Below are 23,849 nucleotides of genomic sequence, written 5' to 3'. Positions count from 1 at the left end.
CGTTCCATGTAATTATTCATCGCGTGTTCATTTTTGTATGTTCTGTTAGTGTACCGTTTGCCGCGTTTATTGTCGCGTGTATTTTTAGTTTGTGTCGCGTATGTTTTGTTTATTTCGCCAGTGTTAGAAATTCCCACCTGGTGGGCTTTGTGTTGAGCGTCGGTGTGTGTTGTGTGTGACCCGCGAAGCTTGGCACCATCTGCTTACAGTTTGGTTGTTCTTTTTCTTATTATTATTAAATTGAGTGTTTGCTTTTACGTCGCCTCCCGTCTCATGCCTCTGATTCACGGTCGATCAGGCGTGGACCTTATCGGCGCTCAGCAGTCGAACCATCAATAAGTGCACGCGGGGTGAGTTTGTTGTCGTCCCATCACCTGCGGTTCGGAGAGTGCAAGTACGTTACCACCAATCTTTGACAATGGCGACGATGCAGTTAATACGATGACAACGGCACGAGGAAAAATGTAATGATGGCGAGTGTACGATGACGATGGCGCGACGATGACTGTATCACGAAATCTGTACGGCGACGATGGTGTGGCGAGAGTCGGATGACGAAGGCACGATAGTGACTGTCTGACGATGACGGCATCGGCAAGAGTGGCGTAGTCACTATTGGATGACGACAGCGTGATTACGACACCATAACAAAGAAACATTGACGTCGATGGAACAAGGAAGGCAGTGTGACGACACGACAACAACGGGGTGACGTCACTGAAGTGATGACAGTGATAGAAGGACAGCGAATGCGTGACGATTATTGATGGCGTGACGACAACGGCATGACGAGTGTCGAACGACGGAGCTGGAATGACGGCGATGCAGCGACCCCGAAGCCACGACGACCACGAGCCCATACCTATAGCAGTTCAAGCTATTGGACAATCGTCACTCACAGCGCATACATAGACGAGGGACAAAAAAGGACGACGAAGACAAGCGCTGACTTCCAACTGATTTTTATTATGAGAAACATACACATATATATATACTGGGACACCAAGACAAAAGCGGCAACTGTATGTATGTTTCTCATAACAAAAATCAGTTGGAAGTCAGCGCTTGTCTTCGTCGTCCTTTTTCGTCCCTCGTCTATGCATGCGCTGTAAGTGACGATTGATACCACGGAATACTAACTAGCCCGTGCCCAAACCTTGCCATTAGGCAAGTTGGGCCACTGGGTCGGCATAGGAGGCGTGACGACGACGGCGCGACGAGAGTGAGATATCACGAGGCTGCAGAATGACGACAATGGAACCACCACGACCAATCACCACCTAGTGACCCAAGCAGGCAGGCAACGTGGGTCAGTGGTACGGCGCAAGAGGCTCGCCATACTAGCTAGCTAGCAGATGTGCTCAGAACGGCTGAAGTACGCAAAAAATGTTATTCGCGTTAATAGAGAACGTGCACGAAAGGAATAGCGGGAATGTCTATGGAGTCGTTTACATTGGTCACTCAATAGTAGCGTAGCTCGACACGACCTTGATCGCTTGCCTTTGTCCCGGCTGTGACGTGTCAACGTCAGTTGTAGCGCTAGGAAATAAATAACACGACCTATTCCTTTTTATTCGTTTAGTACAATACCGTAGGAAGAACGGACTACGGCATGTAATCCAAACGCTCTTTCCGCAGCAAACACCGTGCGGCACAACGAAGACGAGGTGCACGAGCTTGAGGCACGGGGACACGCGGCTGCCAATGTTTATATTAAATGTACCGCCAGCGGTACACTTAGGGACTCCCTAGTGACTCCTCCCTAATCCTTACATAGATGCGAAAAAAAGAAATGGCGCAGGATTGCGCCGCGCACGCAGCACAGCACAGCCTCTCCTCCAGCACAGTAAGCTGGAGGAGCGGCTCCATATATTCAGACTGGGATACATAGCGCAAAAAATGACACAGGGACAAGCAGAACACAGGACGAGCGCTCGTCCTGTGTTCTGCTTGTCCCTGTGTCATTTTTTACGCTATGTATCCCAGTCTGAATGTATCCCACCAACACGCCCAAACTTCTTCCCTGCTAAAGGCTCCATACAGGAGCTCCGTTTTCGGCAGAAAGCACTACAGGGTATTCGCGGCGAAGTCTCTTCGCGTCGTTCTCACGAGAACGATCTGAACTGTCCGCCCGCCGTCGAGGGGCGAGCTGCGTCTTGTGCTGCTCTCTGCACAGCGCTCTGCTGAGTCCGACGTTGCCTGGTTGCAGCCGCGCGCGTAGATCTACGAATCGCTTCTTCAGCAGCGGTCCTTGCCTTGCGAGGAGGCGCCATAACGTGTGCCGAAGAATAAGCACAGGTATCCAAACTACGCGGCGCACATGTCACATCCCTTGACCCACGATACGATACTGTTGATGATGACGATGGATGGTGATGAATTATTGGCATCCCGTTTGAATTGGGGCAGTGACAAATAGTCGCCTAGCCTCCTTGAGTTAGAGCAGCTCTAGCTGCACGCCGCATGCAACTGCTACATGCAACTGCTACTTGTCGAGACACCTGGTGGAGCACAACGCAGCTGGAATGCAAATTTTGCACGTATCGACGTTACGCGGCGCGCATGGCACATCGCGTGACAAATGGCACTTTACGGTGCTTATGGCATTGAATTCATTGGAGCGCAAGGAAACGCGGACAAAGAAGAGGACAGCACATCACGGGCGCAAATTAAGTGAAATAGAAAAATAGCGCGCAAAAGGGCCCACTCTACTAGAAACTTTGTCCGTGTTTCTTTGCAATGGCTTCAATATATTTCAACTTACTTGTCCAAGAAGAAGTTTTACTGCGATGCTAATAGTGATGATGATGATTTATTGGATTGCCCTTTGAAAACAGTCGCCCAGCCTGCTCTATTTATTAAGGTATGCTATACCTGTATTTCATTCTAGCACTTTTGTATACATCTCCTTAATCTTTCTTTCTCAAACCTTACCTGTCTACCTGGTACGCGCTGCCTGTGCAACTGCTACATGGCGTACCACCCGGCGTAATAATATGAAACTGCAATGCAACGTGTGCACGTATCGACGCCACGCGTCTCGCATCGCAAGACGAGTGGCACGATTCTGAGCTAATGATTATGATCAGTAATGTGGAAAGTTGAGTGAGTTTGTATACCTGCGCACCCTCCTACGTCAAAGGTATACGCAAGGCAAGATTAAAAGCACTTTCAAATTCACTTGCCCGCGCATACTCGGGCATCAAGGTAGGCAGCATACCTATCATGGTGTGCAGTACGTCCTAATCTATTCGTTGCACCGATAACAAATTCTTTATTACACATCTTTTTCCAGTGTCCTTCCAAAAAAAGCGACCTCACGATGGCCCAGAAGAACAGATGTTAACTGATACAACCCTCTCCTCTCTTGTAAACCTTTCATGAACTATTAACCTTCTACCTTGAGCCCACCTTTGTACTGTATGTTATCTATAGAGGGTTGTTCAGTATATACTGCATGTATAGGCTCAAACGTTGCTCCGGTACTTAGCACCATTTTTCTAGGTAACATCGACAAAGCAATTGATTTAAAGCTTGACGGCCTTGCACTGAAGGTGTTCCGTTTTGTAGATGGTTTTTTGGCTTTAGTTGAGCATGGTGTTTTGGACAGATGAGTGGAAGATGTCTTAAAGCGCTCAAAAAATAACAGCCAAGGACTGGATTTCACTGTTGAGTTGCCAAAGAATGGCAAGCTAGTTTTTAGATGTGGCGTTAACTACCACGCCAGACCACGTTTACTGGTCATACAATCCACGATCAGAAAAGCCTTTGCTTAGCTGCAATACGAGGCACTCAAAAGTAGTATAAAGTGGCACAGCTTTTTCATATCTGCGAGAGGCCTTAATTAAGTCTTGCCCGGAAAAAAAAAAAGAAAGTTTCAGCCAACAAGTTATCAGGCTAAAGAATGCAGGATACGAAAAACATGTGCTGTGCAGATCAGCCTATAAGTTGATTCGTTATGTGCACAATGGCTATCAGAAGGAGCTTGTAATAGAAAAGGGAATGACGTCTGAGGGTGCGCAGGTATTTAAATATGAAGTGTTTGTTCTAAAATGAAGTAGTTCCAAGAGCAGCGAGTTTCGTGCATTCTTGTGTCTCTCCGCTTTGTCCTGGTCAGTGCGCTGCTTCACCAACACGGTATGATGGCTAATGATGATGATGTTGATGATTTACTGACCTCCGCTTTGAAACAGGACAGCGGCCTAGCCACCTAGGCAGCTTGATTTGATCAGATACACATGATTCTTTCTTATTCCAGCATTTCTGTGTTCTGCATTCCAGCATTTCTCTTTCTTCCTCAAACCTTCTATGTCTACCTTGCGCCGCTACCAATGCAACTGCTACAGGGCGTTCTATCTGATGTAATAAATAATATGCAGCTGCAATGTAGTAGATGTAAGCTATCCCATGCGCGCCGCGTATAGGCCGATACGTACACGTATCGACCTATACGCGGCGCCCATGTCACATCGCTTGTCTCCTCGCACGCTGGGACGTCGCGTGCGAGGGGCATGTTTCCGCTGCACAGCGCTAGAGAAGCTGACTCTGGCGCCGCGGGCCCGGGTTCGATTCCGGCGGGAAATGGGTATTCTTTTTTTTTTCTTCTCATTCCCAGCGATAGCTGCGACGGACAGCATTGCCGACCGAAACGGCTGTTGGAATGCGCTCATAACAGCTTTCTCAGCATAACACGGTGTCGTTCTTGCATGAACAAAGATTATGCCCCAAGCCAAAACCTTTCCGTTTACTCCCGGCTCGAGGACTTGGAAGCGGCGTGGCCGTTCCCGCGTACCTGAATGTTCTCGTTGTTGGCCTCCGAGGTGGACGGCGACGAAGAAGAGGAGCAAGTCGACGTCGAGATGATGGAGGCGGGCGTCCGGAGAAGTCCTGAAGATGACGACGACGTCGACGACGACGCGCGACACGAACTGGGGGACGCTGATGACGCCGAAGTCGACGTTGACGGCGACAGCAGGTTCTGGGACAGGTCCAGCGGGAAGTCTGCGTGCGAAGGGGCCACATGTTACGGGGCTGCTATCACGGACGCAGCTCCAGGCGGCGAAAAAGGAAACGAAACGTGATAAAAACGATTACACGGCTTAACACGCGGTTCACTGTTCATATTTTCTTTCCTGTTTTTTTTTTCTTTGCTTGTTCTCGTGAATATCTTTTGTAGATGGGTTCAGTAATATTAGCCTAATTTAAGTTTCCTTGCCTTGTAATAATTGAACTGGTTGCAAATCATTTATCGAAATACGCGGTGACGCCTAGCTACAGAGTCGCGCATACAGTTAATACAGTAATGCAGTGATGCCCATCGCTAGTCGTGCAGTAATACCCGTTACTAAATGTATTAATGTCCAATCGCATCGCCGCATGAAGGAAGACTAGAACTTGTTTATCTTTATACTTCTGGCCATGGAGAGCGCGGTTGTGTAAAAAACAATAAAATATGCTATTGCAATTAAAGTTTATTGAGTATAGTGATTAATTAAATTAATTGATTTGCTGAACTATTCACACGTGAGAACTCGTTCCAGCGCATCAGAAACGCTCGTATATGCGTTAAGTTTCTCAACCTTCACTCGGAGTTTGATGTATGCCACTTTTCGTGGCATATATACGTGATACATTGGGCACTACATGTAAGTGTATACGTTACTCTATGGACCCGGAAAGTTGGCCCAAATGACACGTTCAGAAGACCACGACGTCTTCCACGTGAGGAAAGACACCCCTGTAATTCTTGAACCCAGTCTTGCCATCCCTAGCACACGCTGCCCCTTTCACTCCCGATCAGCACCCATGTGGAGGGTGGGAGGAGGCTACCGTCAGTGGCGCTATCTATCTATCTATCTATCTATCTATCTATCTATCTATCTATCTATCTATCTATCTATCTATCTATCTATCTATCTATCTATCTATCTATCTATCTATCTATCTATCTATCTATCTATCTATCTATCTATCTATCTATCTATCTATCTATCTATCTATCTATCTATCTATCTATCTATCTATCTATCTATCTATCTATCTATCTATCTATCTATCTATCTATCTATCTATCTCTATGATATACACGCTCTCGTAATCTATGCCATCCCCTCTCTACGTCTACCACGCGACCGCCTTCCCACACTTCCCACACAGACTTTTTTCTACTTTGACATTCCCAATGCTAACCCATAAAAAGCACTGTGCAACCGTAACCTTGCAGAGTCCTCTGAAACAGGCGGCGTTCCAGTGCGACGGCCGCCTTGGGCGTCGAGGTGGCGGCGATGCCGAGCGCCTCTTCCTCGGCGCCGTCGTCGAAGAAGGCCACCAGCTCGGTGTTCGGCCGCACGGGCCTCAGCACGCGGTAGAGCACGGGCGCCTGCCTCTGCTGCGGCGACGCCCGCCTGGCCACCAGGTTGACGCGCGCCGACAGCCGCTTGGCGAGCCGCACGAAGCGCACCCAGTTGCAGTGGCGCACCTGGCGTTCCTCCACCTCGCGGATCTCGTCGTAGCAGCCCAGCGAGTGGCGAACCTGAGCACGCATGCACGCACACCGCTTTAGACATCGCGAGCACTTTCGTTTTTTTTTTTGCACTCAACCGATCGGTAACAGACAACGTAGTCATTACCGACAACAACAACGACAACACGATGGGCTTACAAATCAGCGCTAGTGCAGTTCGTGTGCGCTATCCTCTGCGCCTTTTTCAGCGCGAAAGCGTAAGCGTTTGCCATTTTAACGCGATAGCGTTAAGGTGCTCGTGTCGCAGAAAAGCCGATGTCGTCGGCGTTGGCCGTGAGCGAAAAAATGCCGGAAGGCAATTCATAAGTAAAGAACAACTGGCAAGATCCATGGGCTGGGCGGGAATCGAACCAGGTTCTCCGGAGTGTGAGACGGAGACGCTACTACTCAGCCACGAGTTCGATGGTTCAAAGCAGGACAAAAGCGCCTCTAGTGAACGCGGTGTTGCCTTAGAAACGTGCCGTAGAAAGTTATACTGCGGTGTATATCGGTAATTATGATTAGTAAATTACGGAAGTCGCAGTTAAACGAGTAGCGAAGTACGTTTCCGCTACATTTCTCCTGCGCTTGGCGCACACGCAGAGCCATCTTGCGGCAAACACAGACGACTCCCTCCTCGCAATGTACTGCGCTGCCCCGACAGGTGGCCCGCCACTCGCCCGCTTCTCCCCTTCGTCTCGTTTGAGCGCATTAGGGCCGCGCGGGGACCGGTGCGAGGATGCCCCAAAGATGTGTTGTGGACATATGAAAACTATGTCTTTGTGTGACTCAAGAACATGCCGAGCGAATGAGTGGGCGGTGCTAACGGGCTGCGATAACGCTATCGCGTTCAACTCTTGAAGGCGAAGCTTAAGCGTCCTCCAATTTTTCTTCTCTCTTTTTTTTTTTTGCTCGCGCTGAATCCCTTAATTCGTGATAAACGAAGTAGCCTGCTCCAAGAGTCTTCCTACCAATTATTTTTACGAGTGCATCGGCCAATGCAATATTGTTGGCTTTATACCGAATAGCCATCTTTGGTTCTTTCGGTCGTTTTCGGGATATAGTTCGGTGGTAAGACGCTGGTCAGACTTGGACGAGGGAAGGCGAGGTAATGCGAGGGAACGCGCTGAAGTGGAATAACGCGTGCTCCCGTGGGCAACCGAGATGTGAATAGGGGCGGGGGAGGGGGGGAGGGGGCGTCGCGCTTGAGCTCTTGCGTAACCTAGTGGCGGGAAGAAGGGGGGGGGGGGGGAGAGGGGTGCACTATCGCTCATTAGCTCGCTCGCTTGTTTGTCACTCCTGCCTAATTTATATAGTTACTGTATACGCTCTCTATATAGAGCCTATATGCAATAACTCAAGTGACCTCTAGATCTGAGTGATCCCTGGAAATAGTGTCGGAGGTCTTCTCATTTCAAAACCAGAAACAAGTTACAATCGTGAACAGAAGTTAGTTAGTTCTAGAAAAGTATAAGGGAAGCGCGATGAGACTGATCGCGCCGAGACGTACAACCACTGACTCAAGCAGAAAATAAAGCGCTTACAACCCGCCGTCTTGATCTTGATTTGGTTATAATCCCCGCGTACGTTGCTAAATAACTTGAACCCTTAAAAATGAATAACGGTGTGCATCGGTCTATAACTCACGACCTTACATCCAAAAAGGAAGTACAGGTGTGAGTTATAGACCAATTTGCACCATTTTTGTTTTTGTTCCTGAGGGTGCAAAATATTTTACAGTGCAGCAAGACCACGGCGCGGCTCGAATTGCGCGTATGCTGGCCTTCCAAGCATTTTAATTAAATTAAATTATGGGGTTTTACGTGCCAAAACCACTTTCTGATTATGAGGCACGCCGTAGTGGAGGACTCCGGAAATTTCGACCACCTGGGGTTCTTTAACGTGCACCTAAATCTAAGTACACGGGTGTTTTTCGCTCCCATCGAAATGCGGCCGCCGTGGCCGGGATTCGATCCCGCGACCTCGTGCTCAGCAGTCTAACACCATAGCCAATAAGCAACCACGGCGGGTCTCCAAGTATTTTCTTGGCAGCACAACGAAAACTGATACGATCTCCATAAAAACTACGAAAGCTGGTATTTGCGCGCTGTACAACGCTAAAACAGAGCCGTCTAGCTACAGGTCGATAAATGTACATGGCATGGTCCTTGCGAATACATACCGCGAAATATAACACAACATAATTCGTTATTAAGGCCGCAGATACCGACAGGGTCGCAATGAAAGAACGAATCGTTCCACATTCCTTTGTTCTACATTCCTTTGTATTTATATGGTAATGACGATATGTTGCAACTATAATGCCCCATCACGGTTTGATTGGTTGAATGATTTAATTAATTCATACAAAATAACCTTAGCGGGTTAGTTCACTTCAGCACATCGCACGAGGGTGAGCCGTCCAACCCAAATATCGACATATTCCGGAGTTTGATACCACAGTCGATGAGCATACTTACTACCCCTGCTGATATTTAATTCAAATTCCGTATTCTCGGAATATTCGAACTGATTCCGGAACCATCCCAACACCGGCACAACACGACCCCGGTAGGTGGCATGGGATGCGTTTTAATAAACGTAATAGGCGCTATCTGAAGAGTTTGCCAAAGTTATAAAACACACGCCCGAGGTGGCTCACTGGAATATGGAGTTGCGTTGCTGCAGTACGAGGTAGCGGGTGCGACCGCCGGCCGCGGAGGCCGCAGATTGATGGGGGCAGGGAGAGAGAGAGAGAGAGAGAGAGAGAGAGAGAAGAGAAGAGAGGCAGGAAGAGAGAGAGAAGCACTCGTGTTGGTTTTCCCACTGGCGACCTCATCTTTTGCGCGTGTTATAGGTCCCCATCCTCCACTACCAATTTCTGCACTGACCTTCATGACGTCCTTAACAAATTAGTTGTTCGATACCCAAAATCACATTTGTTCTTACTAGGTGATTTCAATTTTCCAAACATAGTGTGGCAAAATGGTGTTTCCTCCCTTAAGCAGTCATCTTCCGAGTGCACCCATTTTTTGGACATTTGCGCTGATTTTAATCTAACCCAGCTGATTCATGAACCCACACGCACTACCAGCACTTCGTCTAATACTTTAGACCTCTTTTTTACAACAGCTCCAGATTTGGTTTCTCCTCCAACATACCTTACAGGAATAAGTGACCACTCGCTTCTCCACTTAACACTTAAGAAGAAAGTTCGCTCGAAGAAAACAGTTAAAACTATATGTGATTACCATGCCGCCGATACCACATCCATTTTAAATGAGCTAGAATCATTCATTACTGACTACACAGTCAACTTTTTTGAACGTACCGTTGAAGAGAACTGGTCATTGTACAAGAACAAACTGCTAACACTAATGGATCGCTATGTACCTAAAAGAAAGATTGTTTCGAGTCCTTCCTCGCCATGGTTTACTGGAATTCTGCGCCGTCTGCGCAACAAAACGAAACGTATTTTTCGTCGCGCCAAAGCATCTAATCTTCCCGAACGCTGGGCAGCATATCATTGCATTCACGCAGAATATACTATCGCTATTACAAACGCAAAAAAGATTTTTTTCGATAACACCCTCCCATCACTTTTGCAGTCTAATCCACGTAAATTCTGGAATATTGTTGGTGGCAAAGAAAGCAAAACAATCCAACTAGCCCGTTCTGACAATGTCGCGATCCCTCCGAACAAGTGCTGTTCCGTTTTGAATGATGTATTTGCTTCTGTCTTTCACAAATGTGCTCCTGCCACTCTACCGTCGGTAACTAAATCCTCCTATTTACCAATGAACTCCATTTATATAGATTGGGTCGGCATACAAAAGTTGATCGATAACCTGAAAATATTTTCTTCATCAGGTGAAGACTCAATTAACTGTAAAATGCTTAAAATTACTGAACCATATTCTTCCATTATGCTTTCGATGCTCTTTTCCCAGTCTCTAGGTTCCTCAGTTCTTCCAAGCGATTGGAGGGTTGGCAAGGTTGTTCCGGTCCCTAAATCAGGTAACACTCATTCCCCCGATAACTATCGTCCTATATCACTGACAAGTATACCATGCAAAATATTGGAGCATATTATACATTCTCATCTGATTGATTTCCTTGAGTCTAATTCCTTCTTTTCGACTGAACAACACGGTTTCAAGAAAACATTTTCATGTGAAACACAACTCATATGTTTTACTAATGACCTATTTACCCATACTGATATGGGCTTCGATGTAGACTGCGTGTTTTTGGACTATGCAAAAGCTTTCGACACTGTTTCACATGATCTTCTCATTCTTAAACTTAGCATGCTTAACATTGACCCTAATGTACTAAACTGGATTAAAAGCTTTCTGTCTAATCGAACTCAGTACGTTTCAGCAAATGAATGTTCATCCTCTCGCACTTCCGTAACATCGGGTGTACCACAGGGATCGGTACTGGGACCCCTCCTTTTCCTCATTTACATAAACGACCTTCCTAAATGCATTTCCCATTCATCTATCAGGCTTTTCGCAGATGACTGCGTCATTTATCGCAAAATAACTAACCACACTGATACTGATAGGCTTCAAGACGATCTTAGAAGCATATCCAACTGGTGCGATAAATGGCTCATGCGACTAAACGTTAATAAATGTAAAACAATGCATGTATCAAGCCGCACTAACACTGATAATACGCGTGTTTACTTACTTCACGATACTTCTCTTGAATCCGTCAACTCGTACAAATACCTAGGTGTCCATATTTCACGTAACTTATCATGGCATACGCACATCAAACACGTCACTAATAACGCTAACCGGGTTCTTGGATACTTGCGTCGAAATTTCTCTGCTGCGCCTATGCCGTTAAAGCTTACCCTCTACAAAACATTAGTGCGACCAAAGCTAGAATATGCATCCACCGTATGGGATCCCCATCAAATCACACTGATAAACACTCTAGAATCCATCCAGAATCGCGCAGCACGTTTTATCTTATCTAACTATTCCCGTTACGCCAGCATTACTTCCATGAAAAACACACTTACATTACCGGAGCTTTCATTGCGCCGTAAATGTTTTAGACTGTGTCTTTTCCACAGGCTGTATCACCACAACCCACTATTAAAGGATCATCTTATTACTCGCCCTTCATACATTTCATCCCGTTTCGATCACATGTTTAAAGTTGGTGTTCCATATTTTAGAACAAAGATGTGTCATGGTTCTTTTATTCCTAAAACCAGCGCCGACTGGAACGACCTTCCTCCCTCCATCGCTGCCATTTCCGACGTTGGCAACTTCAAAACTGCTGTATTTTCTGCCGTTTTGTAATACCTATTATTGTATAATGATGTACTTTTTTTGTTCACTTACCACTCCTTTCTGTAATGCCTTCGGGCCAGGAAAGTATCCGAAATAAATAAATAAATAAATAAATACAGGAAGGCAGGGATGTTAACCAGTCAATAGTCTGGTTGGCTACCCTACACCGGGGGAAGGGAGAAGGGGAAGAGAAAGAAGGGAGAGAGAAGGTGTAGGTGCGTGTACGGACAGCACTTCAGTGAAAGTCGCTCGAGCAAACCAGAAGTTCTGAGAAAACACAAAAGTGCCTTCACTGCCTTCTGAGCCGATGATCGGTCGGGACGGTGCTCTAATATTGTCTGTTCACTCAGAGGACGATCGTCTAGAGCTGGAATGCAACAAAAGCTGATGGTGGTCAAAACAATATGACCCTCCACCTCGACGTCTCTCGTTGGACTCTGTACAGTTACCTTAAAGCCCATAATTTAATGTTTTACGGGGACGCTAAAAAAAAAAGTTAAACGGACTTTCTTTTTTTCCAACCTTGCCCTTAACTGCGACATTGCGTCATCCACCATTTGTTATTTTTTTTCTTGCGTTATTCACCATTTATTGTTTCTGCAATCACTTATAGTGCTTCCGCCCATAACCGGGTATTTCAGGTAACTCGAACCACATTTTTAATGTAGAGTTGTACAACTCAGACGAATGAAACCAATGGAATAGTGTTCATTGTCTCGAGGTACTCAGACTATACTTTTTTGAAGTGCTATTGTATAGCTAATTAGTTAAGCCTACTTATGGAAAACATTAAAATATTTGTTTTGGGGCTTAAGTTCTGTCTTCAAAATTTGTAGAGCGTGCTCAAAAATTCCCAGGGAAATGCTTTAATTTATTCCTCGAAGCTTTATTTTACTCGCTTCTTTCTGAGCGCGCGCAATATGTTTAACAAATCACGTGACTGCGTGCTCCCATCTCTGAATGGCAGCGCTGTCAATCGCGTTCCGAAAAAAAAAAAAAACGAAGCCCGCGAACCGACAGCGAAAGGAAAACAACGATCGGCCACGGCGTCCAGCGCAGTTGCGTGTGTACAGTCCGCACCGTTTTCGTGAGAATTGAAATTCGCCGCCGTCCTTAATACAAAAAGGACGAGCCCGCGCTGTGCACGGATGCAAACACGTTCGTCGGTTTTCAATGGGCATTCGAGCTTCGTTCTTTGGCAGCACGATACTCAGAGCGCTGCCATCCAAACTAGACAGGCACCCTCGACCACACCCGCCGTGGTTGCTCAGTGGCTATGCAGTTGGGCTGCTAAGCACGAGGTCGCGGGATCGAATCCTGGCCATGGCGGCCGCATCTTGATGGCGGCGAAATGCGACAACACCCGTGTACTTAGATTTAGGTGCACGTTAAAGAACCCCAGGTGGTCGAAACTTTCGAAGTCATCCACTATGGCGTGCGTTGTGATCAGAAAGTGGCTTTGGCACGTAAAAGCCCATAATTTATTTTTTTTTTAAGCCTCGACCACGTTATCAGCAGCCGTGGGCGCTGAGCTACCAAGGTCGATCCAAATGGGTCGCGAAGCTTCGGGCGAAAAGCGGCACAGAACAAATTGTCGCCGACATCGGCGAGGGCGGCTATGGGAGAGAGAGAATTAGTTCTTGTGGGGAAAGGAGGAAAGGCTGGCACTATGTTCTGTCACCCTTGCGGGAGCACGGCTCAGCGCCAGCAGGGAGATGGACCTGGGAGTGAAGGAGACAGAAGGAGGGAGAAAGATAGAGAGTCGCCATGGCAGCAGAGGAGCAGCCCGGCCGGAAGGCCCAGTGGCTTCGACCGGAGGAGTGGGCTGGTGATAGACCATAGGAGGTGACCCAGCAAAAGATGAGGCGGATCAGGAGGCCCGAGGTGGTGAATAGCCGTTAGTCTATTCGTCTTTGAAAAAATTTCCTATAGGCTCGCCGAGAGCCCCGACGAGTCGAGGTACTCGACGACACTTACGAAGGCTGGTAGCTGATTACGACTGGGAATGGGAGCAGCGATTGAAGCGCGACTATGTTTGGAGGGAACAAACATCTGAAAAGAAAAAAAAAAAACGTGGTGCTCTTTTTTTTTCTTTTTTTTTTGCCTTGCCGTGGCTCTGCCCGCAGAGCGGGAATACTAAAACCCACTGCGCACTTTGACGCGCGATCACGTGCTCGGCTACCAGGTTGGCTTAAATCGCGTTGCGGTATGATTCCTCGTATCTTTTTCTTTCCTCCATGGGCGTAGAATTTAATTTCTCTTCTGTCGTCGCAATGGGGGGGCCGCGTTAACTTTATTTTATTAATTTATTTACGGTGGCACGAACAACTGCTTAAGGGGGGTATGAGCCATTCTTGTCTTACGTGACGGACGCATTTAATGCCAGAGGTGATAGGAGAATGTGTGTGCATACCTATCGTCACGACGACCACCGATGAGGACGATAAATATGTTCGTATACCCTTGTTCAAAATGTCACCTCTGTGTTGTGGGCTAAAGAGCTTCGCTGGGGATCCACCTCCACAGAACGGAATGGCTCATGACTGTTTTAATAAAACACTGTTTAATGCATTGATGATGATGATGGTGAATGAAACGCCAATGAATTTCGTCGTACCCATTCAAAATTACTATCTCGAAACTGGTGTAGTTCTAAAAATTCGTTTCAAGTGGATATACGCCTTGAGAATTCACCGGCCACATGTCGTAAATTTAAATACGTGCCATAAACTAATTTAAAGGTCAATGAGTGTAATTATGTTACATTATCCAAATATTCATTTTAATTTCTCGTAGAAGTAATGGCCGCATCATCAAGTAATTTAGCTGAATGGTTAGAATTGTGCTACCTGCCATAGGTAATTTTTAAATATACGGTGCAGCTAAAAGAAAAAAAGAACACCTGATATAACTCGGCACTCGTCGCAATTGCACTCGCGACGTTGTTTGGCAGCAAAAGTCAGAAAATGAAGTTTGGCTTTAATTTTCTCTGGCTACAAACATTCTTCCTCCTTTCGCTGAACTCTGGCACATGGGCCAATATTCTTGGTGTTCGAAATAAACGCACTTGTAGTACTTCCACAAAGATCGAATAAATAGTGTTCTACCAGTCAGATGCAATGTCGTGCATACCAGTATAGTGCACAACCGCCGTCAGACTTCAAAAAGAAACATTAAAGGCACTTCGCTATTGTAGCTTCATTGTAACAAATAGAGACTGTGAGTAAAAAAAAAATGCGCGGAAGGCCTTGGAAGGAAGATGAATTAAGCAAGCAATGTCAAGCCACTTAAACCAGAAGTATCCAGCGCCACGCCTAAGGGCAGTATACTGCCATGCCCTTAGAGGAAAAATGAAAGTGGGTTTAAATGGGCACTAAAGAGCTTATAACTGACCTTTAATAGTGTATTACCATTCTACATTACGAAAAAGTACCCTCCTACCGCGAGAGGAGGCTTGATCAGTCGAAACAACACAATTCCGGAGTTAAACGTGCCAAGACGACGATCTGATTATGAGGCAGGCCATCTTGGGCGACTGCGGATCAATTTTGACCACCTGGGGGTTTTCGACGCGCACCTGTATCCAAGTCATCATCATCATCAGCAGCAGCAGCAGCAGCAGCAGCAGCAGCAGCAGCCTGGTTACGCCCACTGCAGGGCAAAGGCCTCTCCCATATTTCTCCAGCAACCCCGGTCATGTACTAATTGTGGCCATGCCGTGCCTGCAAACTTCTTAATCTCATCTGCCCACCTAACTTTCTGCCGCCCCCTGCTACGCTTCCCTTCCCTTGGAATCCAGTCGGTAACCCTTAATGACCATCGGTTATCTTCCCTCCTCATTACATGTCCTGCCCATGCCCATTTCTTTTTCTTGATTTCAACTAAGATGTCATTAACTCGCGTTTGTTCCCTCACCCAATCTGCTCTTTTCTTATCCCTTAACGTTACACCTATCATTCTTCTTTCCATAGCTCGTTGCGTCGTCCTCAATTTGAGTAGAACCCTTTTCGTAAGCCTCCAGGTTTCTGCCCCGTAGGTGAGTACTGGTAAGACACAGCTATTATACACTTTCCTCTTGAGGGATAATGGCAACCTGCTGTTCATGATCTGAGAATGCCTGCCAAATGCACCCCAGCCCATTCTTATCCTTCTTGTATCCAATTCTAACCTCCTGTATCCAAGTGCACGAACGCTACTGCATTTCGCGCCCATGCGGCCGCTCGGGCCGACACCGAACCCGCTACCTCGAGAAAGACGCAAGAAACGGGAGACAGGTGGCGCTGCCGCCTTGAAATTACCGGGTTACCGGATCGGGAAGCCTTGGAACACGCACCTGTAAAGTGAGATATAAGGACAGTTCAGTTTTGTCTGTTCTTTTCTCCTTGAAGTCGACCAAAGTCTCTTCAAGGTGATTATCGGCGTTGATGAAGCAGGAGGCAGGTTGGAGGTAACAAAACTTGAAGATATATTGCAACGGAAATATTTACACAGTCAAATACAGAGTTAGCAAAAGAACACTCATACAAAACACACAAGTAAACAGCGCGTTACTCTTCTACTTTCTCTTAAGTTAGAGCCTAGGACAACTGTCACTACATACGACCAACCGAGTCTCACTGTTCTACCACTAAGTGGTTACGGCCCAGACTAGCGTTGCATCGTACGGAGTCTTACTGTTTTATCAGGTTTAGTGATTACAGCCTAGACTGAGGAAGAAGCACCTCGTCTCGATTGTTATAGGGGAAAGAGACAAAGAAAAAGGGCGGTAGGGTCGTTAGCCCATCCCACGGAAGCAATTGCCAATGAGAGTTGACAGTTTCTTAAGCCACAACCCAAAGGGATGGGCTTACTCTCAAAAGTAAATCTATTGAAAAACCACCCTGTTTTCCCTCTTCCCACATCTTCGCCTCCCCCTCCTATTTCCACGTGGTCAGTGACGGCCTCGGCAAACACGCCAGGCCCGCACGATTTATTGAGGCCATCTCGCACCTCAGCGGCGTTTCTAGCCACCAGGGGGCTCGGGCGCTGGTATCCCAACACCGCGTGCCGCAGTCCCCCTCAAGGTTTTTCCTCGTAGAAAAATAATGACCGCTGGCGGCATCCGGACTCGGTGTTCTTAAAACGACGCGGCCTCCGCATGCGCACCGCGCCCCTCTCCACGGCGCGCACTGCAAGTTGTAATACGACACCAAGCGGGCTCTCGTCAGCGCTCAAAACAAGATGCACGTGGCTGCCGCCCGAATGCGTAGTGGCGTGAACCCCCCCCCCCCCCCCCGCTCCGTACGCGCAACACGTGGTCAACATTGCTAGCAGCTGCGTCTTTAACTAGCAGGGGACCCAAGAGCCGGCGCCACAACGTCGCATATAGCACCGTCCCACTCGAGGTTTGTCCGCGTGGCCCTATTATGACTATCGCGGGAATGTCAACACAGCGCGCGTAAGCATGTTCTCCGAATCCGTTTTCCGCCTCCGAACCGCGCCCCCTCCCCCCCTCCCCCCCCCCCCCCCCCCCGGCGTCACCCGACACCACGCGGGCCGTCCGACCCCTCAAAAACAGAAACGGTTGCTGCCCGACGCGCTGGGGGTGGACGCTTCCCCATTCACAAAACGCATGGGCAACTCGCGGCACTGCAAAAGTACATACAAAACAATCATGCAGCCCTACACCGTCCATTCTGCCTGTTCGAGAGATGAGCGGCCTAACAAGGACCAAGAAGCATGTGCTTGCTGCGCTAAAGCTACGGAAAAGGTGGGGCATGTTTTATTAGATTGTGAAGACATCCGCCCAGCGGTCGGTTTAGGCACCAATGGACTCCTTGAAGCCCTTGGATTCAGCAAGAGCAGTGGAAAAGTAAACATATCCGCAATAGGGATTAGTAAGAGGCGATTGGAGGATTGGTGGAAGAAAAGCAGGGAAACGACAAAAGACGGAGACGTACAAAAGCATAGTTCGCAATAGGGGACCAGAAAATTTGATTATGGGAATTCATCGTGCTTTTTTTTTCCTTTTTATGCGAAGATATTACGAGAGCTCAACCCAGCTCCTCAGGCGCGGCGGTGTCGCCTTCAATACCACGTGACACCGTGACGTCACGACAGAGGAGAAACGGGGCTCCAACTCGCGCCGTCACTCGCGGCGTCGCCTTCAAGGCTGACCACGTGACACCGTGACGTCACGACAGAGGAGAAACGGGGCTCCAACTCGCGCCGTCGCTCGCGGCGTCGCGGCGGTATTTAAGCAGCTGCGCTTGCCTTTGCTAGACACTCACGAGGTGAGATGCCTCCTGGAAACAGAGCTGCTCGTTGGAATGAGAAGCGAAGGTTGCGGCGTGCTACAGAGACTGATTTTCTAGGTGGCTTTGGCTCAACTCTTGCAAGATGGGCTGGGTGGGAATCGAACCAGGGTCTCCGGAGTGTGAGACGCTACCACTGAGCCACGAGTACGATGCTTCAAAGCGGTACAAAAGCGCCTCTAGTGAATGCGGTGTTGCCTTAGAAACGAGCTGTTTCTAAGGCTCAGGCGTGCGTCGCTTGCTCAGGCGCACATTTCGTTGCCGCGCCGAACGCTGCGTTGCTCGACGCTCACCGCGTCCAATGCGGGGCGCGTAGTCGCTGCGCCGTAGCCCATTGTCTTACACCCCTTGGCGGGTCGACGGGAACGCTGTCGCGTTCCACTCTTGAAAGCGAAGCAGAGTAACGCATGAGTTGTTTCTTCGTCTAGCCGAACCAAATATAGCCAAGCAACAGCAGTTCACCAGGCTAAACAGTGGTTCAACAACTAAAATAAAGGCTAGTATGCTTCGCATCCTGGGCTTAACCTTAGCTAAGCCACAGCCATTTTTTTTCTTTAAGGTAGGCAGGAAATTAAGCAGTATAATAGCAGGAGCTTGGCGGCGCAACCCACCGCCCTGTTCCACAGGGGATGCTCATAACATTCATCCACCCATCCATCCATCCATCCATACCGCGCCACCTAGTCTCGACGCCATAGACTTTACATTAATAATGGACTACATTATATTACCAAGCAGCTAAGGAATAACGTTAGCAAGTTTCGAAAACCTGCATAGCGCCGCTACTGAGCTGCGATTGCGCAAATGTAAAAAAAAAGAAGAAGGAAAAGGAAACCGAAAAATGTAACGTCGCGCTGACGAAAGACGCTGGGGCTTCGGCGCTAAATTCAAAATGCGAAAGTTCAGCCTCCATTTTCTCTTTTAGTGTAGTCAACAACTTCCTGCGCAATTAAGGTAAACAGAGTTCTTATTTTATTTTATTTATTTATTATTACCCTCAGGGGCAAAGACATTAAAGAAGGGAGTGGGTTACAGCGAATGAAAAAAAGAAACAAATATAAGCCGTTAGAACGTTTAAGTACAAAGGCTTCCGATTATACAGTTTTAGCTAAGGTTTACAACGTCATGATAAATTGGTAGCGAAGTAAGATATTAAAGGGGTAAATACAAATGCAGTTAGGTTACAATCATACCGTAAACAACAACAAAAAATATGCTTCGATAAGATGCACGAAATCTTTGGTTGTCGTAAATGAATACGACTTTACCAGGAAGATGGTTCCATTCCGTGGATGACCGAAGAGAAAATGACTGCCAAAAAGTTTTAGTCCTACATGATTCAAGACCAACTTTATAACGGTGATCGATTCGAGGCGATACGTGTTGTGGCTGAAAAATGAAATCGTCGCGCAGTGTTTAATGACGGTATAATTTATGAAAAATGACTAAACGTGCGATTTTACGACGAGAAGAAAGTGGGGTAAGTGCAAGGTTGTTTTTCATGGCAGACACACTTGCAGTTCTGTTGTAATTACGTAAGCTGAGACGAATTGAATTATTCTGCACGAGTTCTAACGAATTAATTAGCTTGCCAATGGCAGGTTTCAAAAAGCGCATGCGTATTCAAGTTTCGGACGCATCAGGGTAGTATAAAGATGCATGTTTTAGGCTGAAGGGGCGGTTGAAAAGTTACGGCGTGGGTAGCCAAGCATGCGGTTAGCATTGCGGATTACGTAGTCGGTATGAACATTCCAAGATAAATTCGCAGAAATATGCACAACTAGGTATCTGTTGAACACGAGGGAACATGATTTAGGTAATATGTATACATGTTGTTAGTTGTTCAGGATACACGCATCCCTTTACATTTGCCAACGTTTAGTTCCATTAGCCAATGTGCGTTCCAGTTTATATACTAATGAGGTCAGACTGAAGGTGAAGAAGCATGTTGGTTAGGATCAGAAGGTGGTTAGGATCCTCTGCATTAGTTATTTCACGAAAGATAACACAATCATTAGCAAATAAACAAATGCTAGATGATAGTGAGGAAGGGAGGTTGTAAATGTAAATGAGAAACAAAAGAGGCCCGAGTACTGAACTTTGTGGCAGACCGGAAGTTACGCTTCGAAGTGGGGAGTTATGGCCGTTTGCGGTTACAAATTGAGAGCGATTAGATAACAAGCATTCAGTCCACTTCAGGATGTTAGTGTCAAGGTTCAGCTGATTTAGTTTATAATGTTACAGTTTGTGATAGGCCTTATAAAATGCTTTAGCGAAGTCTTAAAAATGCAATATGCAAATGACGAAGGATTAAGCACACGATGCAATTTGTGCGTAAGGATTTCAAGCTGAGTTTCACATTATAATGTTTTATTCTGAATCCATGCTGAGCTGGTGTGGAAAATGCATTGTATTCGAGGAAGTTAACGAGATGTTTGAAAATTACATGTTCGAGCAATTTACAGCAAGTGCTAGAGAGTGAGATGGGGCCATAATTTGACAGACCACTTTGTCAGTGTGAACTAACGTAGTGTTTCTGTTCAGTGTTATATTAAAGCGTGTTAGGGTTAAGTGTGTGCAGGTCGTACAGTCGAGTGCAAAAGTCTAGAGACCGCGGCATACGCAAAAAAATAATTTAATTTCTTCTAGCACAGCCGTGCTACGTGAAATTGCACAAAAGCATGACGCTAGATAGTCAAGCAGGCGTGCGTGGGCAGAACACTCGATTTCAGCCTTCATTGCTAGGCTGAGAAAAAGAAAGAAATGTAGCGGCAACTCTTGTCCTTAAACTTTTGCGCTCGACTGTACATATACAAAAAAAAATGGAGCCACGCTCACGTACGTCATTGTCATCCAGAAGGCCGTACACTTCCAGTCGATCGAGGCGAACCGAGCCCTCGGCAGGAGAGAAGACCTTGCCGGCGGGAATGGCCTGGTTGGCCCACAGTCGCACTTTCATGTCGTACGGATGGGTCCTGGACGCGGCGTCGTCCTCGTCCAAGTCGCTGTCGCGCTTCGACGAGTCCTCCGCTGTGCTCAGCACCAGGCTGAACTCCGGCGGTATGAGCACGCACGTTTCCATGGCGACGGAGTCCTCTACGGCAGCGCAAGTATCCGCGGCACGAAACTCGAAGGACGTCTTCCATGTCTCATGACTCGACGCAGAAGGATCCCGTCATCTTCTTGCGCGTCATTGCCGTCCGTCGAGGAATCGTTCGCTCTATGGGCGACCGGCGAAGCGCGCGCGTTCTTCGAGTGCTGCCGTCGATTTCCGAACGAAACGGAACGAACGTGTCTCGCCGGCGGAACTGCAAAGTGCGCGTCGAGTGAATGCACAAGACGGGGGTACGTATATTTTTCTACACTGCGACAGTCGCACCCCAACGGAAGACGCGAAGAACCGAGTCGAGTCCGCGGTTCACACAAGCCCGGAGGATACTTCCGGCTTCTTCGTCACTTTGGGATTAACGCTGACGAACACGGTTGTGACTTCACAGGTTCTACGAAAGCACTAGCAGAGGTAAAAAAATAGGAAAGTGGCCGACGTTCCAGCTTAGAGTTTGAACGTGCGGGCCCGCGAACGTGAATTCCGGTCCCGGCGCGGGATGTGCCGGGGTGCCGAACGGGGTGAGTACACGTGCTGCTCCGCTCGAGGACAGTGAGACGGATGGGCCCGACTAGACTCGCGTGGCCGAGCGTCGCGAGCACCTAAGAAAAAAGAAAACGCCACGGAGGGGAGCTCGCACCATGCGCTCGACGGCGACCGCCGAAGACAGACATTCCTCCCGGCCGAGCACCGGCCCGAAAGTGTCCACGAGCGAACGCGTCGGCATGCAGTGCAGCACGCGGAGTCGTCCGTGCGGCCGTCTGCTCGCTGCCGGCGAGGATGCCGCTACGGGCCCGTTGGCTCGGATGTGGGGAGGGCAGTTAAGTGATGGTGATGCTGATGCATGGCCCAGGGGCAGGTGATTGGCTGCCCGCGGGGTCTTCTTCCACGAGAGCTTCCTTCCGATGCCGCTCACGGGAAGGAGGGAGAGAGAGAGCGGGGAAGGAGCTGCCGCCTCCCTCACCGCTGCCTCCTCGACCGCGAAGAAGAAGTCTGCGCGAACGGATGACACCCGGCGATGGGAAAGCCGCGAGCACGTGGCCTCTGACGGGCAGGGACAGTTGGTCCGTTTTATGCGGGGCGATGCGCGACGGTAAAAGCGGCTACGCGCGAATCTGCGTGTCAACGAGAAACGGGCAGCGTCGAGAAGGAAGTGGTGCGCGAGAAAAGTGTTTTCCTGGCGTTGGTTATTGCCACGAGAGCGCCGACTGTTCAGGTTTAATGTAGGAAGTTCTTTTCTTTATTTTTATGTATATCTTTTATAATTTATAATTGGTAGCTTTTTTCTTGCGCGTACTTGGTCAAAGGCATACAAATATATGTCCGTCCGCTGATATCTCCATCCATTAGCCGCACATATAACCTTTATGTATATATATATATATATATATATCAAGGCTGAAAACAAGAATGCACAGAATCTGTTTTTATACCACTCTCCACAGGGTACAGAAAAAAAAAACAACAAAGAAGTGTGTGCGGGAGAGAGGCAGATAGAGGGAGAGCAACGACAACGACCCATGCCCAATAGCCATTGAAGAGTTTGCATAGGAAGCGCTCACTTTAACTAGTGCGGGATTTACGAGGGTCACCAGTTCGTCTAAGCGGGCAGACGCAGCAAAAAAAAATCGGTTTCAGGTAAAAAAAAAAAACGGACGTGAGCAGGGTTCACGGTGTGGCAGGGTCAGTGCACGAGGTGTCGTATGCTGGAGGTGTCCCGCCGCCCGTGAGGGACGACCGCAATCCGGCTCCAGTTGTGGTGCGCTGCTTGTTCGTTCGTTTGCACACTAATGATCCCGTAGGCGGGAGAAAGGGTTGCTAAGGGAGGCGCCGACATATAAGTGACATCGTTGTTCGAAGCGCGCGCGCGAGCAGACTGCAAGGACGGATTCATCCAACTGAGCTGCACTCGAAAAAAAAAATAATAAAGAAGGAGAGAAAGAAGAAAGAAAAGGTGGAAGGAAACAAACGGAGAAAAGAAAGTGCGCGAAATAAAAACATTAACGGTATTAAGCGAACTAGGTAAACAGTTAGTCACGGTTATAATACGATCACCGGAGGAACTTGTTCGTGCATGCTGGCCGGACGCGCTCTGCAGAGTGTGCATAAATAAATTACAGATGCAAAGGTTGGAAGGTAGGATAGTTGGTGGTAGTAAAAAAAAACTGTATCCGTGCAACAGGATCTTTTTTCTTAATCAAAAAGGGAAGGGCCGGGGTAGTATTGTGTTAAATTTATAAATGAAGCAAGATTCGTGTTGTTCGTGTTCTGTGGTAGAGCAGAAACCGCTTTTCAGTGATGTAACTTTGATGCTGTCAAAGTTGTCATCTTTTGACGTAATATGTTATGAAAGGGGAAGGCCGGGGAGTGGCTGCACGTTAGAACGACGATTGTTGAACCGAATTGTAAAGGGGGTGTCCGGCCGTCCTACCTATTGGGCGTTACGTGCTCTGCATTCCAAAAGGTAGGCGACATTCGATGAATCGCGGTCGAGTTCACCTTCAGTTAGGTGCTTGAACTTGCGCTGCGTGCTCTCTTATACCCAAGTTGTCTGAATGTGATCGAGCACCTTACATCTGCCTTTCCCGCAAGGACAACATCCTAAGCGAGGTGTTCTTTGTGTTTTGGAGTGT

General features: G+C 47.7%; 1 protein-coding gene across 2 annotated transcripts in view; it reads right to left on the bottom strand.

Annotated features, from left to right (window-relative positions):
• The window catches only part of LOC135900161 (zinc finger protein 672-like), a 39,685-nt gene extending 17,674 nt beyond the window's left edge, over positions 1-22,011 (bottom strand). For both annotated transcript variants that reach the window (XR_011513831.1, XM_065429611.2), the window contains exons 1-3: positions 20,953-22,011; positions 6,217-6,532; positions 4,793-5,001 (exon numbers count right to left, since the gene is read on the bottom strand). Coding sequence is in view for 1 of the 2 variants with exons in the window: in XM_065429611.2 (XP_065285683.2) it covers positions 4,793-5,001; positions 6,217-6,532; positions 20,953-21,192 (765 nt within the window). In the remaining variant the exon portion in view is untranslated. The remainder of the gene's footprint in view (positions 1-4,792; positions 5,002-6,216; positions 6,533-20,952) is intronic.
• Between the last annotated feature and the right edge of the window lie 1,838 nt (positions 22,012-23,849).

Source organism: Dermacentor albipictus, chromosome 4 (genome assembly GCF_038994185.2).
Source record: "Dermacentor albipictus isolate Rhodes 1998 colony chromosome 4, USDA_Dalb.pri_finalv2, whole genome shotgun sequence".
Taxonomy (NCBI): domain Eukaryota; kingdom Metazoa; phylum Arthropoda; class Arachnida; order Ixodida; family Ixodidae; genus Dermacentor; species Dermacentor albipictus.
The sequence above is the reverse complement of the archived record's forward strand: the minus strand, read 5'-3'. Positions and strand labels throughout refer to the sequence as shown.